This window comes from Balaenoptera ricei, chromosome 3, assembly GCF_028023285.1.
Source record: "Balaenoptera ricei isolate mBalRic1 chromosome 3, mBalRic1.hap2, whole genome shotgun sequence".
In the NCBI taxonomy this organism is placed as follows: domain Eukaryota; kingdom Metazoa; phylum Chordata; class Mammalia; order Artiodactyla; family Balaenopteridae; genus Balaenoptera; species Balaenoptera ricei.
This window is the reverse complement of record NC_082641.1, coordinates 149891284-149908227: the sequence shown is the minus strand read 5'-3', so window position 1 is coordinate 149908227 and position 16944 is coordinate 149891284. Positions and strand designations below refer to the sequence as shown.

General features: G+C 34.3%; 1 protein-coding gene across 4 annotated transcripts in view; it reads right to left on the bottom strand.

Annotated features, from left to right (window-relative positions):
* The window catches only part of RANBP17 (RAN binding protein 17), a 322665-nt gene that overhangs the window by 290565 nt on the left and 15156 nt on the right, over positions 1-16944 (bottom strand). For 3 of the 4 annotated variants that reach the window (XR_009502445.1, XM_059917663.1, XM_059917664.1), the window contains 4 exons: positions 9123-9289; positions 5625-5690; positions 3536-3571; positions 487-591 (listed from right to left, as the gene is read on the bottom strand). Coding sequence is in view for 3 of the 4 variants with exons in the window: in XM_059917663.1 (XP_059773646.1) it covers positions 487-591; positions 3536-3571; positions 5625-5690; positions 9123-9289 (374 nt within the window). In the remaining variant the exon portion in view is untranslated. The remainder of the gene's footprint in view (positions 1-486; positions 592-3535; positions 3572-5624; positions 5691-9122; positions 9290-16944) is intronic. The other variant, XM_059917665.1, reaches the window with a different exon arrangement.

The window sequence follows — 16944 nt, the reverse complement described above, 5'->3', positions numbered from 1 at the left end:
AGCAGAATGAGGGAGTCCCTATATTACAAGAGAACACGATATAATTATGAATCATACTATCCCTAATGTTCAATAGGGCACTAAGTAGCAAACGGGAAAATATTATTTCCTAAAGAAATTATTAAAGTCAACTATCTTGGCTCAACTCTGAAAAAATATTGATCAATGATGAATTAGGAAAACTTGCCATCATTTCATTGTTCATCTGCACCCCATTAAAATATGGGCAGGGCAATATAGAAATTAAGTCTTAATTAGCTTCTGCAATAAGTAATCTACAGTAGGAAGATAATGAAACTACTGTCTAAAGACAAGTTACTAAATTCCCTTTGGATCTTACTTTATTATATCCCGACTAAATAAAAGTGAATTTTTTGGAACCGCTTACAGATTTGTGCAAATTAATTTGTACTTAAATTAAATGGGCACAGGGGAATTCATCTGAAATTCTTCTGAAACAGGATGCTGAATTATTAAGTAACTTACCTCTTTTAGAAGAGAGCATGCTAGCACTAAAATGTCTTTAAGAGAAGTGTCACGAAATGAGGTAGCTATTTTCCTGTGTTTTGCTGAAGGTCTAGAATAATCGACCTAGAAAGTTCAAGATGAATTTATTTAACCAGACTTACCAAACAGCAAAGCAAAAATTTACTATGTAAGAAAAGGAATGAAAATAATGATTAAAGAATCATAAAGTATAGAGCTAAAACAGCTTTTAAAAATCTACTAGTATAAGTGATTTGTTTACGGTTACTCAAAGAGCTAATAATGGCAGAGCCATGACTAGAACCCAAGTTTCTGTACTGTTTTAATTCAGTGCTCTCTCTACAAACTATACTGATGCCAAAATTGAAAAGCAGAATTGATCATACTTTCAGAGGCAATATAAACACAGATTATAAAATAATAGATAGATACTGTCAACTCCTGAGTCATGCATCACATTTCGCATTAGGCAAGTAATAGCTTCCCTGTTCCTCAGGCTCCACCTATAAAATGGGAAATCTCTGAGATAATCCTCAAATTCTAACTTTCTGTGAATCAGCAAACTGAATCAGTTACAGAAGATTCTTCTATATGAAAGTGATATTTCTATATATATATCAGATATGTCACTGATTCATGTATTTTGATATTCTAAAAAAAAAAAAAACCAAGGCAGAAATTATAAATAATCAGAAATTTGATTTATTACATAAGCAATAGTATATTCCCCCTGAATATTTTATTAGTTAATAATAAATAATTTTTAAGAATAAGTTTACTAAGACTAGTCCTTGAGCCTCTAATCTAAAATACAATATGGCAAAAACTATACTATTAGTACCATTAATATTTCCATTTATCACTAGGAAACAGAAAACAAAGCTGAAATCTGATACCCAAACAATTATTAATACCACAGGCTACAGCGGCTATAGCATTCCTTTTGGTATCTGAAAGATGAAAATAAACCATTTTCCTTCCTGATATTTATAGACTTGAAAAAAGTAGTGAGATCAAAATTATCTGATACTTCCTAAGCTCCATCATATTATACTTAAATGCCACATTTAGTTATAGAAACATGAAACATAACAGAAGCCCAAAGTGATTACAGAAAGCAGTTACTGGAATCTCTACCTACTATGTAAGATCCAAGTTAGCATTTCCAGCATTCCCCCCTTCTTTTAAATCAAACGGCCATCTCTCTCTCCTTCAATTGGTCTGTCTCTTCAGTTTCCCTCAATATATAAAAATTTCTCCTTAATACAAATTAATAATAGCATATAGCATTATAATCTCAACTTATATATATTAATATATAATAATAATGCATATTACATATATATTATTATTATATATTAATATATATTAATTAATAATAATAATATTCACATATTATTTCACTAAATCCTCAAAACTAACCTGTGAGATATATATTATTCTCTTTTCACATAAGAGAAAATTAAAGCTCACAGGCACACCATATCTATAACACTGAGGGAAGAACCTTGGGTTTATTGAGCACTTGTATGTACTAGGACCTGTGCTAGTAACTTATCTAATCTTAATAAGACCCAAGGAAAGTGTCATGATTGCTTTACAGATAGTGATATGTAAGTTTAAAGACATTAAGAAGTTTGGACAAAGCAGTAGGCAATAGAGCTAAAACACAAATCCAGGTCTTATTTCAGAGTTATCTTCAAGGCATACATGCTTATTCTACTTGGGTTACTTATTTAGATATCCAATTTTTTTGAGAAGAGGGATTATACATCCATTTTCTACTGCATAACTATGTCTCTACCATGTAGGCAAAGAATATTTTACTTCTTGATGATTATATATTGAATATACTGCAGGAACACTAGACTTAGCTTCTACAAAAGCATGATAACATGTAATTCTAAACTTTTAAGAAACCTCAAGTTTAGATCTTTTTCTTAGAAGATACATCCTGTTGTTGACCCTACATGAATTTACCTGGCTCACATTTGACAATTATAATGTTTGATTTTCATTATGCATTGTAGATCTCCCTATTGCCTGGTTCAGAAGTACTTAAGAAATGCTAGTTGAAATTGTTAATGCTCTAAAATTAGGCTAAGTAAAAATGTCTCCACAGAAGCCATGTATTTTTTACCATACAAAGTCAAAATCACACTTCAGAGCTTGAAGCTTTTTTCAAACGGTACCTAGTTCTACACAAGATAAGCGTGGAACATCTTGTGACAGAAAAGTAAGAAAATATTCAAAGGATGGTGAATAAATGTCAAATGAACAGAGATGCTAGCCTGAAAGGGTTCCTAATGGCCAAATTTGGGAAAATTTGGGCATCAAAATATACTGTAAGTAACAAACTATAACCTATTAAACAAAGTTAGAAACCAGGAATCCAAACTGATAGAAATAATAAATGAATAAATTAAAAGTTTAATGAGGAATAAGGTATTTTCAGAGTCTTAAACTACCTGCCCACAAAATACTCATTATTTACAAAGGGGGAAAGAATCAATGTACAGTTGGAGAAGCCTGGTAGAGACCATCTTAGTCAAGTGACCAAAGTGAACATCATTAGTGACGTAACAAATCAAATCATGTGCTTCCTGAGAGGAGGCAACGAGAAAACCACAGATCAGCACATCAGCCCACCTGCAGCACTCAGAGCCAGACCTCTCAGCCAGCTGGGCGAGGACCAGCCCCGACAACCAGTACGCCTGCAGCAATCTTGGCCCAACCACAACAGGAGGGCACAGGCAGCCCACACAAAGGAGGAGGAGCACCTGGAGCACCCGGCTCTGGTGACCAGGGAGATGGTACCACCGGGCCCCACAGAACACCTTTTATGTTAAGACCACTGTTTGAAGACCAGGAGATGTAGCTGATACACCTACTACACAGAAACAAACACAGAGAGTCAGACAAAATGAGGAGGCAAAGGAATACCTTCCAATTGAAAGAATGAGACAAAACCCCAGGAAAGGAACTAAACAAAATGCAGATAAGCAACTTACCAGATAAAGAGTTCAAAGTAAGCGATAAAGATGCTCACCAAAATCAGGAGACAAATGGATGAACTCAGTGAGAACTTCAACAAAGAAATAGAAAATATAAAAAAGAACCAATCAGAACTGAAGAATACAATAACTGAAATGAAAAATATACTAGAGGGAATCAACAGCAGACTAGAGGAAGCAAAGGAATGGATCAGCAATCTGGAAGACAGGGTAGTCAAAATAACCCAACTGTAACTGCAAAAAGAAAAAAGAATTTTTAAAAAATGAGGATAGCTTAAGGGACCTCTAAGACAACAACAAGCGTACTAACATTTGCATTATTATAGGGGTCCCAGAAGGAGAAGAGAGAAAGAAAAGAGCACAGAATGTATTTGAAGCCATAATTGCTGAAAACTTCCCTACCCTCAGTATCAAAAAAAAATCTGAATAAAAAATAGGCAGAGGACCTGAATAGACATTTTTCTAAGGAAGACACACGGATGGCCAACAGATGCATGAAAAGATGTTCAAAATCACTAATCCTCAGGGAAATGCAACTCAAAACCACAGTGAGATATCACCTCACATCTTTCAGAATGGCTATTATTAAATAGACAACAAATAAGTATTGGCAAGGATGTGGCAAAAAGGGAACCCTTGTGCACTGTTGGTGGGAATGTAAATTAGTATGGCTGCTATGGAAAATAGTATGGAAGGTCCTCAAAAAATTAAAAATATTGGGTTGGGCAAAAAGTTTGTTTGGGTTTTTCCGTAAGTTTTTTTTTTTGGGGCAAAAAGTTCGTTCGGGTTTTTCCGTGGAAAAACCCGAACGAACTTTTTGGCGAACCCAATAGCACTACCATATGATCCAGCAATTCCACTTCTGGGTATTTACCCAAAGAAAACAAAAACACTAATTCAAAAAGATATATGCACCCCTATGTTCACTGCAACATCAATTACAATAGCCAAGATATGGAAGCTACCTAAGTGTCTATCAATAGATCAATGAATAGAGTATGTAGTATAAATACACACAATGGAATTACTCAGGCATTAAAAAAGAATGAAATCATGCTGTCTGCAATAACATGGGTGGACCTAGAAGGTATTATGCTAAATAAAATGAGTCAGATAGAGAAAGACAAATACCATCTGATTTCACTTATATGTGAAATCTAGAAAACAAAACAGAAAGACTCACAGATACAGAGAACAAACTGGTGGTTGCCAGAGAGGAGGGGGATGGGGGCTGGATGAAATAGGTGAAGAGGATTAAGGGGTACAAACTTCCAGTTATAAAATAAATAAGTCTCGGGGATATAATGTACAGCATGAGGAATATAGTCAATAATATTTTAATAACTTTGTATGGTGACAGATGGTTACTAGACTTACGTGGTGATCAATTCATATATATATATGTATAAATGTCAAATCATTATGTTATACACTTGAAACTAATATAATATTGTATGCCAACTGTACTTCAATTTTTAAAAAAAGATAAAAGTTCTTAAATATAAACAATACATTCCCCTTTATTATAACATTACTCCATGTAAAACCCAACTTCTGCTTTTGTTCTGTTTAGAACCATGTTAAATACAAAAATGAACAGGAGCAGGTGAGGATGTGCTCAGCTGCTGAGTTCCTAAAGGCGCTGGTTGGGGGGAAGCATAGCTTCTGCAAACTCTCCTTGTATGGGTGAAACCCATGCTAACAAGTAGCCTGTTCTTTGTTGAGTCATGCTGTGTATCCATTATTGAGAATCAATTCACCAAACTGCTAAACTGCTTGTCTTTTATGTGTAAGCAAATAAAGGCTTGTTCCACTTTTGCATATAATTTATTTTTATGATTAGTATATTACTATATACACAGAGGATAAAAGGATGGTTCTCCAATTGCCATGGAGAGAGGACCATGTCTAATTTCTTGTTCTTTGCAGTACTTTATATTGTTACTGTCATTTTCAGTAACAATAAAAGTATTCCAATACTTAATTATCCCACCAATAAAATAGACACCCCCCCCCCAAAAAAAAGACTTGCTTATTCAGAGTTTTAAGCCACACAAAGATTTTACATCAAAGAAATGACATTACTTAGCAAACTTCATGTCACCATTAGATGGAAAGGCTTACCAGGTTCATTTCCTGAGTCAATTCTGAGAGGATTATTACTCCAATTATGCAGTGTTCCACAGTACCCTTTGGAGAAAAAACCAAGTTTAGCCTAAATGGAGACAAATGATTGGTTCTTAATGTGTAAACCAGGTAACATTTACAAGTAATTAAATACTGAAACATCACATTTTCTTAAAATAGATCTATTAAAATATATAGAAAAATCACTATGAGGTCCACAAATAAAAATAATGTCAAGTTCATTTTTTTGAAGGATAAATTTAGGTATAGAGTTGAGTGGGAAAAAAGCTCACCTACCTTAGAACTTCATGATACCCTATAAAATGTTTTCAGCACGTAGGACTTACAATAAACTAAACCTCAAAATACAGGAGTGTAGTTTAATCCTTTTCATAAGAACACAAATAAGAAAGAACAAAAAACAATTTTTAGCTCTGTAAATTTGCTTGAAGATAGATGCATTCAGTAAATAATTAATAACTTAGGAACTAATTTAAATCCCTCAACCTAACACCAGATAAGATCACTTAGGCTTTTTTAATATTATTTAATAGTGCATGTATATGCATTTACTATGGATCTGTAATGAAGGCTTGTGAACTGCCCAATGCACTGGGTAAATACATGACTATCAATACAGTATGATGCTTTAATGTAATCAGCTTCCAATTTAATCTCAATAACTTCCTTCAAATCAAAATTCAGATTTTATATGCACATTACTAACAAATTACCCAACTGCAAAATCACACTGGAAGTATGAAAATAAAAAAATCTAACATCCAATTACAGTATAATAATTTTTAAAAAGGAATACAGATGATACACTTTTTTCAAGCCTTAATTTTATAGCTGGTCATTCCTTCTAACTATCACAGAATTCCACTAACAATGGGTCACTAGGTGTAATTAAATTCAAATTATCTCAGAATAAAAAAATAAAAGAAACATCCATAATTTTTGCTTTTTTTTTTTTGACTGCACTGGGTCTTCGTTGCTGTGCGTGGGCTTTCTCTAGCTGCGCCGAGCAGGGGCTACTCTTCGTTGCGGTGTGCGGGCTTTTCATTGCGGTGGCTCCTCTTGTTGTGCAGCATGGGCTCTAGGCGCGCGGGCTTCAGTGGTTGCGGCACGTGGGCTCAGTAGTTGCAGCACGTGGACTCTAGAGCACAGGCTCAGTAGTTGTGGTGCACGGGCTTAGTTGCTCCGTGGCATGTGGGATCTTCCCGGACCAGGGATCGAACCCATATCCCCTGCGTTGGCAGGCAGATTCTTAACCACTGCCCCAACAGGGAAGTCCAATTTTTGCATTTTAACTCTTTATGGCCCTTTAGGACAATCGGAACTCTATGATAAACTACAGATTTCACATTACTGAAGCATCCATCTTCTGTGTAAACCAGACCAATGCTCCTTAACGTGTCATTCCCTGACCAACTGTTAGTCCATGAATCTGCTGGTAGTCTGCAAATTTGATTCTAATCTGAGAATGGTTTGATACTGGTCCATGACAAGAGATTGCACCAAAATATAAAACAGATAAGTCACTAAGTACACTGTTTAGTTCAGCTGGCATTTTTTTCATAGCAAGTCTCTCTTGATGATGGAAGCACCATGTTGATTTACATTCTGACATAAACTCCTTATCTTGCTGTGAACCAGCAATCTGAATAGCACTGTCCTAGATGATAGTAGTATCTCCTGGGTATGTATGTAGAAATGAGGCATGTAAATGTTAGAAGTGTGGCAGCAATAAGGTTACAATAACAGAGAAAAGAAGATATACAAAATTTCAGGCCATTAAAAATTTAACAAACTTAAAATAATTTTTAGTACAAAATTCACAGAAGCTGTTATTACCCAAAGGAACCATGCGGTACTATTTTAGAGTACTAAAACACTAAGTCAGCTGTCTTTCTCATGACTCAAGGTTAGGTTAAGTCATATACCCAGAAAGCAAGTGCTTTTTTTGTGATACTGTAATAAACTTTGAAGATAAAACATTTTCTGTTTCTTCTGGTCTTCCAAAACTGACAAAAGCACACTAAAGCCCAACTTAAGCTCAACTTATCAGCCATTGAAAAGGGAGCTTGAGAAATCTTAGCCAACAAGAATGATTTCATTTCATTCAGTTTTCAACCTTGATTTTATTTTAAAAGAACTCTGAAATCTATTCTTATTTACACTAATGATTCTTGATGAGCTGTGTACAATCTTAGTAAATGACAAGAGAGGGGTGCTATTGTGTTAGTCAAAATTATATGCACAACTATAAAGTGAGAAACTCATATGTCACTGAATAAACTATCCCTCTGTCCCACAGCAGATCTCCTCAGGGCTAAAAATACACTTATTCTTGTGATATTTTAGATAATCAAATATTTGTTAACCAGGATTTTAACAATACGAATAAAAGAGAAGCAGTATAGTCTAGTGTTTCATATTCTGAGGTTTCTAGCATTACAATGTATGATGGAGTTACATCTTACATAGGGATTAAATCTGACAGTTACTGTATAAGCAATAACATCTCAGAAAGTCCAAATAGCCCCCTAATTGCCAATAAACCAACACTGAACATCTATTAATCCAAACTGCCAGTTTTTCCTTGAGAACTGTAACAGATCACTGCTTCTTCAGCAGACCACCAACTAAAGTACTTTTCCTGCGATTAGGGATAACACTTGCATGAAAAAGTATGTATCTTTAAATATCTGAATCATACTGAGCAGGGCATGGTGGTCATCCTAAGAGGCATACAGGAACAGAAAAGAGCAGATTTAAGTTTCCCATATCACACCCCACAACACAAAATACTATGTGGAATGGCAAGTGGAATCACTGGCACAGTTTAAATTAGTGTCCTCTTGCTTTTCTTTTTTCTTTTCTTTCTTTTTTTTTTTTTTAGTCCAAATACCTGAATTTGTGTAAGTTAAATGTGAGTATGTTATAACTTTAATCATTTAGGTTAAAAACATTCTTGAGAATTTAGTATGACTCAATGTGGTATAATGTAAAAAAATTTTTAAATATATATATCTTAAGTTAGAAAACCTGTTGAAGTACGAGTGCTATGCTTTACTAGATCACTATGCAATCCTATACAAATTACCTAACTTTTCTAAGCCTCAGTCTTCTCATTTACAAAATGTAATTCCCTTCACAGAGATGTAATTAGCATTAAATTAGATAATACATGAAAAACATTATATACATGTTTTGCATATATGCAATACATAGACACACGTGGTTAGAAATGACAACATATATTTTTGAAATTATAAAACATTATAATTTGCATTCTTCTGGTTTGGAAGTTATATGACATGATCCTCTTTTCCTGGCAATAAAAAATACAGGCTCCAGAGGATAAATAATAAACCATAATTAATATGGTTCTGATAGCCACAAAACAAACCATACAACTTTAAGAAAAGCAGTTTTCTAAACCAAAAAAACAACTACTGATATTCTTATAATGTAATAATGCCTTCTTACCTGAAGAAACTTCTTCACATCAGCAATAATTTCTCTGAAGACAAACTGGTCTTTCTGAACCTCAAACCACCCCAATTTAGTAATTTTAGCAATGACTTGAAGTAGAGCTTGGATGACAAAGGGAGCCAGCTTGGGTTGTGATGCCACATAATTAAGAATGTAGTTTCCTGTAAAAAAAATATTGTGATCATTTGGACTTTTCAGTAACTTAAAGTGAATAATGTAAAAACAGGTAGTGATGACAACACATTCTTTGACAAAAAGTTAATCCCTTTCTCCAAGATATGTACTTATTTATACAATCAGTTCTCCTATAAGGGTTATTTGGAAAAAGCAAATTTGTTCCAATTCAATTGATATATTAGGGGATAATATGAGTATAATGCGAATGTCACTTTCATTTTTGCATAATTTCATTTAGAAAGAAACACTAGGTGAATAAGGAAAATGGCAACCAAGCCAAACGAACCAAGCCATACTCAAAATGCATATATCTACTAGCTATTTCAGTTCATCTCATGTGTTATCAGACTCATCCCTTTTGGTGTTACAATTTCCATCCTATTTCCGATCACCTTCCTTCTACCTTCATAGTAACTCACAAATTTCAACACTTAATGAGTTATTTGTGAGTTATTTGTTGAAGTGGGTCCCCTTCCACAAACTTCAGGTCTTCTTCAACATAAAATGCTGTATTTATTCTACTATTTAGTATTTCTTAACCATTTAACATGTGTAAAACTCTACCATATCTTTTATTAGATTTCTATCCTTTTTTTAATGTGTCACTGACAAAATGTTTCAATTTTATTTCCATAATCCCACTTCTCTCATAAGCCCTGTGGTTTTACTACATATCACTGCACAGCATAGTCACTTTTAGGAATACATATGTCATGTTATAGCAAAACTGACTACACACTATATGGCTGTTTAAGTGGCAGAAAAAAATACAAATAATATAATGTGATAAAATAAGTACATAAGTTAAAGAAAGTACGAACAGAAGAGTAAAGCCTGGAATAAAGTTAATATACCCAAATCATGAAAAGTGGGTAGCAAATTCAGCTATGAGCTTCCCAATGGAGGAGTGACTGAGGTAACAAATGGGCCACAAAAGTCTATCAGAAAAACAGAAGAAAAAAATGTTTTAAAGGGAAAAGATTCCATTTCTACTTTGGCCCCGAAGGTCAGCATACCATTTGGGAAAAGAGTGAAGAAAAAGTAAATATTAATACTTCACTATTTAACTAAAAATAGCTTTAATGGAAACAATCCCAAAATCCAAGAACACTTTCAACAGCTGTTCTTGACAACTGTAATGAGAACCTTGATATAAAAAAGAAAAGTTCTCACGACTAGCACATTTCAACCTTAATTTTTATTAACATTAAAAATACACAGTTATACAAATAAAAATAATATTAAAAAGCACAGATTTTCCTAGCATTAAGATAAATCTGAAAGAGGTTTCTGCTATGGATTAAAGTAATATGGTTCTCTTAAGCTTCATTACATGTAATCTTTTATTTCAATAACAAAACTTATGAAAATGACACTGCCTCCTGAACATAAAAGAAAATCTGGTTTATTTACTTCTATTATTTTTATTTTTAGTATCTTGAAAAATTTTAACCTGGAGGGAATGTGAGGAATCTATATGTAGGTAGTGGTAACCACTGGGAGGGTAATCTCAAAAATAATAAAACAACAAAACAGGAGAAAAACCAAGTTTCACATTTAAGCTAGGTACCTTAAGCACACCTTCCCAAACTCCCTGAGCAAAGATACTAGCTAATAAGTTTATTATCTAAGGCAAAAAAATTTAACAGACTGTATTTCTGTTACTTTAGTTGAATGTTTTACATAAAATATTCTCACGTTATGCTTATTACATGACCTATAATAGTGTTCCAGTTTAATAAGCAAGAGCCAATGATAACAATCAAGTAAAACAACAGCAATCTCATCATCACCAGCCCAAGATAATAGGGAAAAGCCATACCAAGAAGAAAATGAAATGTTCAGAAAGACACATGGGAGAATGAAATAAACAGCTGCAAAAAGTCCCCGACAAAAGTTAACAGAAACTTGGAAAGCTTTGCACTAGAGGCTCTTTGAGTGTCAAATGCCCATATGATAACAACAATATTTAGCATTTATGAAACAAGTTAGAAATTAAAAGTGCTTCCCAGAAAAAAAGCTTTATGCAGCTCTCACAGCAATATGAAGATATTGCTACTATATTACTATCACTATTATTCTGTTTCCTAGGCAAAAAAATATCAAGGTCAAAGAGGTGAAACAACTTGTCACAGTGGCCAAACTGGGACTTTGAGTCAGGTTGTTTTTGTTTGAGTTTGTTTGTTTCCTGCTTTCAAATACCGGTCAAACCATATATTTTAGTAATAATTAGTAATTCAAAAACTCTACTAAGTCCAAACTTGTAGACAGTCTTTTGGAGTTTACTATCATTAGACTGAAACTTTAGGTATTACACATTATAGAAATTTAATATGAAATATTTTTGGCTGATTAATTGAAGTCAAGTAAAAATATGCCGCAAAGTCTATCAGAAAACATACAAAAAGAATATAAAAGAAAAGGGGAAAGACTCAATCTCTACTTTGGTCCCAAAGACTAGCATGTTATTCGGAAAAAAAGTGAAGAGAAGGTAAATACCTCAACATTTAACTACAAATGCTTTGATGGAAACAATTCCAAATGCTGTGAACACAAAAATTTGAGCTATAATCTATGCCTTGAGAGCTAGCTTATAAAATATTTGGAGAGACAGACAAAAAGAAACTACCACAAGAAGATCAAGGTAAGACTTATGAGGTGAAGATGTGGAGAAACTGCAACGTTCACACATTGCTGCTGAGAACGCAAAATGGTATAGGCACTTTGAAACATAGTTGGGCAGTTTTTTTAAAAGTTAAGCATAAACTTACCTATGACCCAGCAATTTCACTCCTAGGTATCTACTCAAGAGAAATGAAAACGTATATCCACACAAAGACTTGTAAGTCAATGTTCATGGCAGCATTATTCACAGTGGCCAAAAAGCAAAAACAACCCATATGTCCATCAGGTGGTGAATGGATAACAAAATGTCACACATCTATACAAGGGAATATTATTCTATAATTAAAAAAATGAAATACTGACACATGCTACAACATGGATGAACCTCAAAAACATTTTGCTAAGTGAAAGAAGTCAGACGTAAAAAAACTACACATGATAAGATTTTATTTATATGAAATATCCACAGAAGGTCCATCTATACAGGCAGAAAACATCTTAGAGGTTGGTGGTATGGGAGCAGGACTAACTGTAAATCAGCATGGGGATTTTGGGAGGGATGATGGAAATGTTCACACAACTCTGTAAATTTACTAAAAATCAAAAATTGTACACTTAAAACAAGTTAACTTAATGGTATATAAATTATACCTCAATAAAGCTTTCTGAAGGGGAGTTAGCAAGGAAGGAAAGAGAGAGGGAGGGATGGAGTGAAGGACAGAGAAAGGGAAGGAGAATTGATTGATTTATATAGGTAATTAAACTTAAGCTACACTTTTATTTGAATAGAAGATTAAAAGGACAGCATTCCAGGCTAGAGAAACAACATAAGAAAAGGCGCCAAGGCAGAAATAACATGGCATGAGGAAAATACCTTCTGGTACAAATAGGCTAGTACCAACGAGATATAAGACTACAAGGATGGGACGATCCATCAATTACAAGCTCATGAAAGGACTCGAATGCCAGGCTGAGGAAATGGTATTTAATTGATGAGCAATGGTAAGCCATCATTAATTATGCTAATAAAGGTAGAAAACAGTGTACTGGACACAGAGAACAGGCAACAGAGTTAATGTTGGGAAATAATGAAACATGTAGTTTGGGACCATATCATGAAAGAATGAGAATTTTGGAGTTGATGTAATAAATTCAATGTGACTTTGAGGCAATCTTCACATTTTCCATTTTAACTGACATACCAATTATTCTACTGACACATGTCAGACATGTCATAACATTCTAATCTACTTGCAGAAGCAAGAGTAGTAAGTCAAACCCAAGAAACTCATAAAGGAAACACATCATTCGTTGCTTGAAATTGTGCGGTAGGTTTCTACTTTTCTCTTTTTTCCGAATTTCCTTTAATGAGTGTACGTCTTTTTTTTTAAGTACCCATTTAAAAAAGATAAGTGAAAGAGACAATCTGAATAGGCCCATATCTATTAAATTAATTGAGTCAATAATTAATAACCTTCCAAAACAGCAAGCACCAGGCCCAGATGGGTTCACTGATGATTTCTACCAAACATTTAAGAAAGAAATTCTACCAATTCTCTACAATCTCTTCCAGGAAAAAGAAGGAGAGGGAATTCCTCCTAACTCATTCTATGAGGTCAGCATTACCTTAACACCAAAACCAGACAAAAACATTACAAGAAAACTTGTAGTTGAGCCAATATCTCTCATCAATATAGAAACAAAAATCCTCAACAAATTATTAGCAAAGCAAATCCAACAATGTATAAAAAGTTATATACCACAACCAAGTGGCATTTATCCCAGGTATGCAAGCATTGTTCAACATTTTAAAATCAATTAATGTAGTCCATCACATCAATAGGCTAAAGAAGAAAAATCACATGATCATAATAGATACAAAAAAAGGATTTCAAAAATCCAACAGCCATTCATGACAAAAACTCTCAACAAACAAGGAACAGAGGGGAACTTCCTCAACTTCATAAAGAACATCTACAAAAAAACCACAGCTGATGAATAAAATCAAAGAAATAAATAAATGGAGAGATATTCCATGTGCATGGATAGGAAGACTCAATGTTGTTGAGATGTCAGTTCTTCCAGAACTGATCTATAGATTCAATGCAATCCCAACCAAAATCCCAGAAAGTTATTTTTTGGATGTTGACTAATTGATTCTAAAGTCTATATAGAGAGGCAAAAGACCCAGAATAGCCTACATAATACTAAAGGAGAAGGACAAAGTTGGAGGTCTGACACTACCTAACTTTAATTTTTATAAAACTATAATAATCAAGACAGTGTGGTACTGGTGAAAGAACAAATAGATCAATGGAACAGAATAGAGAACCCAGAAAGAGACTCCCATATATCCAGTCAACTGATCTTTGACAAAGGAGCAAAGGTAATAAAACAGAGTAAAGATAGTCTTTTCAACAAATGGTGGCAGAACTGGACCTCCACATGCAAAAAAATGAATCTAAACACAGAACTTACACTCTTCACAAAAATTAATTCAAAATGATCACAGCTCTAAATATAAAATGCAAAACTATAAAAACTCCTAAAAGACAACAGGAATAAAATCTAGATGACCTTGGGTTTGGTGATGACTTTTTACAAACAACAACGAAGGCACAATCCATGAAAGAAATACTTGATAAGGTGGACTTCATTACAATTAAAAGCTTCTGCCCAAGAGAATGAGAAGACAAGCCACAAACTGGGAGAAAATCTTTGCAAAAGACCTATCTGATAAAGGACCATTTACTAAAATATACAGAGAATAAGAAAACAAACAACCTGATTTAAAAATAAGCAAAAGACCTAAACAGACACCTCATTAAAGAAAATATACAGACAACAAATAAGCATATGAAAAGATGTTCAACACCATATGTCATTAGGAAACTGCAAATTAAAAACAGTAAGATTCTACTACACACCTATAAGAATGGTCAAAATCCAAAACACTGAAAACACCAAATGTTAGCAAGGATGTGGAAGAACAGGAACTCTCATTCATTGCGGATGGGAATGCAAAACTGGTACAGCCCCTTTGGAAGGCAGTTTGGTGATTTCTTACAAATCTAAACATACTCTTACCATACAATCCAGCAATCACTCTCCTTGGTATTTACCCAAATGAGAACTTATGTCCACACAAAAAACCGGCTTTATAGCAGCTTTATTCGTAATTGCCAAAACTTGGAAGCAATGAAGGCGTACTTCAAAAGGTGAACAGATAAACTGTGGTACATCCAGACAATGGCACATCAGTCAGCATTAAAAAAGAAATGATCGGGCTTCCCTGGTGGCGCAGTGGTTAAGAATCCGCCTGCCAATGCAGGGTACATGGGTTCGAGCCCTAGCCCGGGAAGATCCCACATGCTGCAAACAACTAAGTCTGTGTGCCACAACTACTGAGCCTGCACTCTAGAGCTCACGTGCCTAGAGCCTGCGCTCCGCAACAAGAGAAGCCACCGCGATGAGAAGCCTGGGCACCACAGCAAAGAGTAGCCACCGCTCGCCGCAAAAAGAGAAAAGCCCAGGTGCAGCAACAAAGACCCAGTGCAGCCAAAAATAAAATAAATAAAATAAATAAATTTTTTAAAAAAAAGAAAGAAAAGAAATCATCTACCAAGCCATGATAAAACATGGAGAACCTTAAATGCATATTACTAAGTAAAAGAAGCCAATCTGAAAAGGCTACACACTGTATAATTTCAACTACATGCATTCTGGAAAAGGCAAAACTATGGAAACAGTAAAAAAGATCAGTGGTCGCCAGGAGTTAGAGGGGAGGGAGGGATGAATAGTTGCAACACAGTGGCTTTTTAGGGCAGTGAAACTATTCTGTATAATACTGTAACGGGGGATATGTGTCATTTATACATTTATCCAAACCCACGGAATGCACAACACCAAGAGTGAACTCTAATATAAACTATGGACTTCGGGTGATGATGATGTGTCAATGTAGGTTAATCAACTGTTACAAATGTACCCACTCTGGTGCAGTATGCTAATACTGGGGAAGGGTATTCATGTGCGGGGCCAGGGGGTATATGGGAATTCTCTGTACTTTTTGCTCAATTTTGCTGTGAACCTAAAAGTGCTCTAAAAAAATAAAGTCTATCTAAAATATGTGTGTTTAAAAAAAAATAAAATAAAAAATAAAATAAAATATGTGTGTTTATGTGTATAAAAGTCAAACAAACAAAATCACAATGTTTTATGACAGGTTTATTAATGTTTGAACCCTTATTTTTTAAACTGTAAATTTCTCTTTTGCTTTCTGAAGCACACAAGTCCATGAGAACATGGATAAATTCTCCTCTAGATTTTCTTCAGCCTGGTAGGTTTTTTTTTTGGTAGATGTTCTTTATCAAGTTGAAGGAGTTCCCCTCTGTTATTAGGTACTTAAGAGAAATATCAGTCAAACATATGAGGCAAATGACAAATCACTGTGGGATCTGACCATTCAAAAACTGAGCTTAAAGAACCATCAAATATAATACTACACTTTAACTTTTCTGTTACACAAATATCAATCATGTAAACCTTGAGGCTGGACAGCAGAAATGAGTCAACAGTCTATTATCAACAAAGATAACAAAAAAATTCCCATACCTCAACTATCAAGAGTTTTGTCCATATGAAAAACAAACTCACACACTTAAAATCTGAAAATACATTACTTCTGAAAGCATATTGGTACTTTATAGAATCAATTTTCCAACTACACTAAGTTCCAAGCACTGTTCATCCATATACACATTATTTTCCTAATAAGTAGGAATCTGCTTTTGATTTTATATGCATCCCATATGATTTTGATATAGGATCCTGAGAAATGCTGGAGAGTAGACTTCTTTCCCATCATTTAGTTGTATATGAAGTTAAGATAATTGCTAAGAGCATGGACTCCACAAAAATTGTGTAAGTTTGAATCACAGCTCTACTTCTTGCTAGATGTGTGATGATCTTGGGCACAATATAGAGCCTATCAAATCTAATTTCCTCATTTATA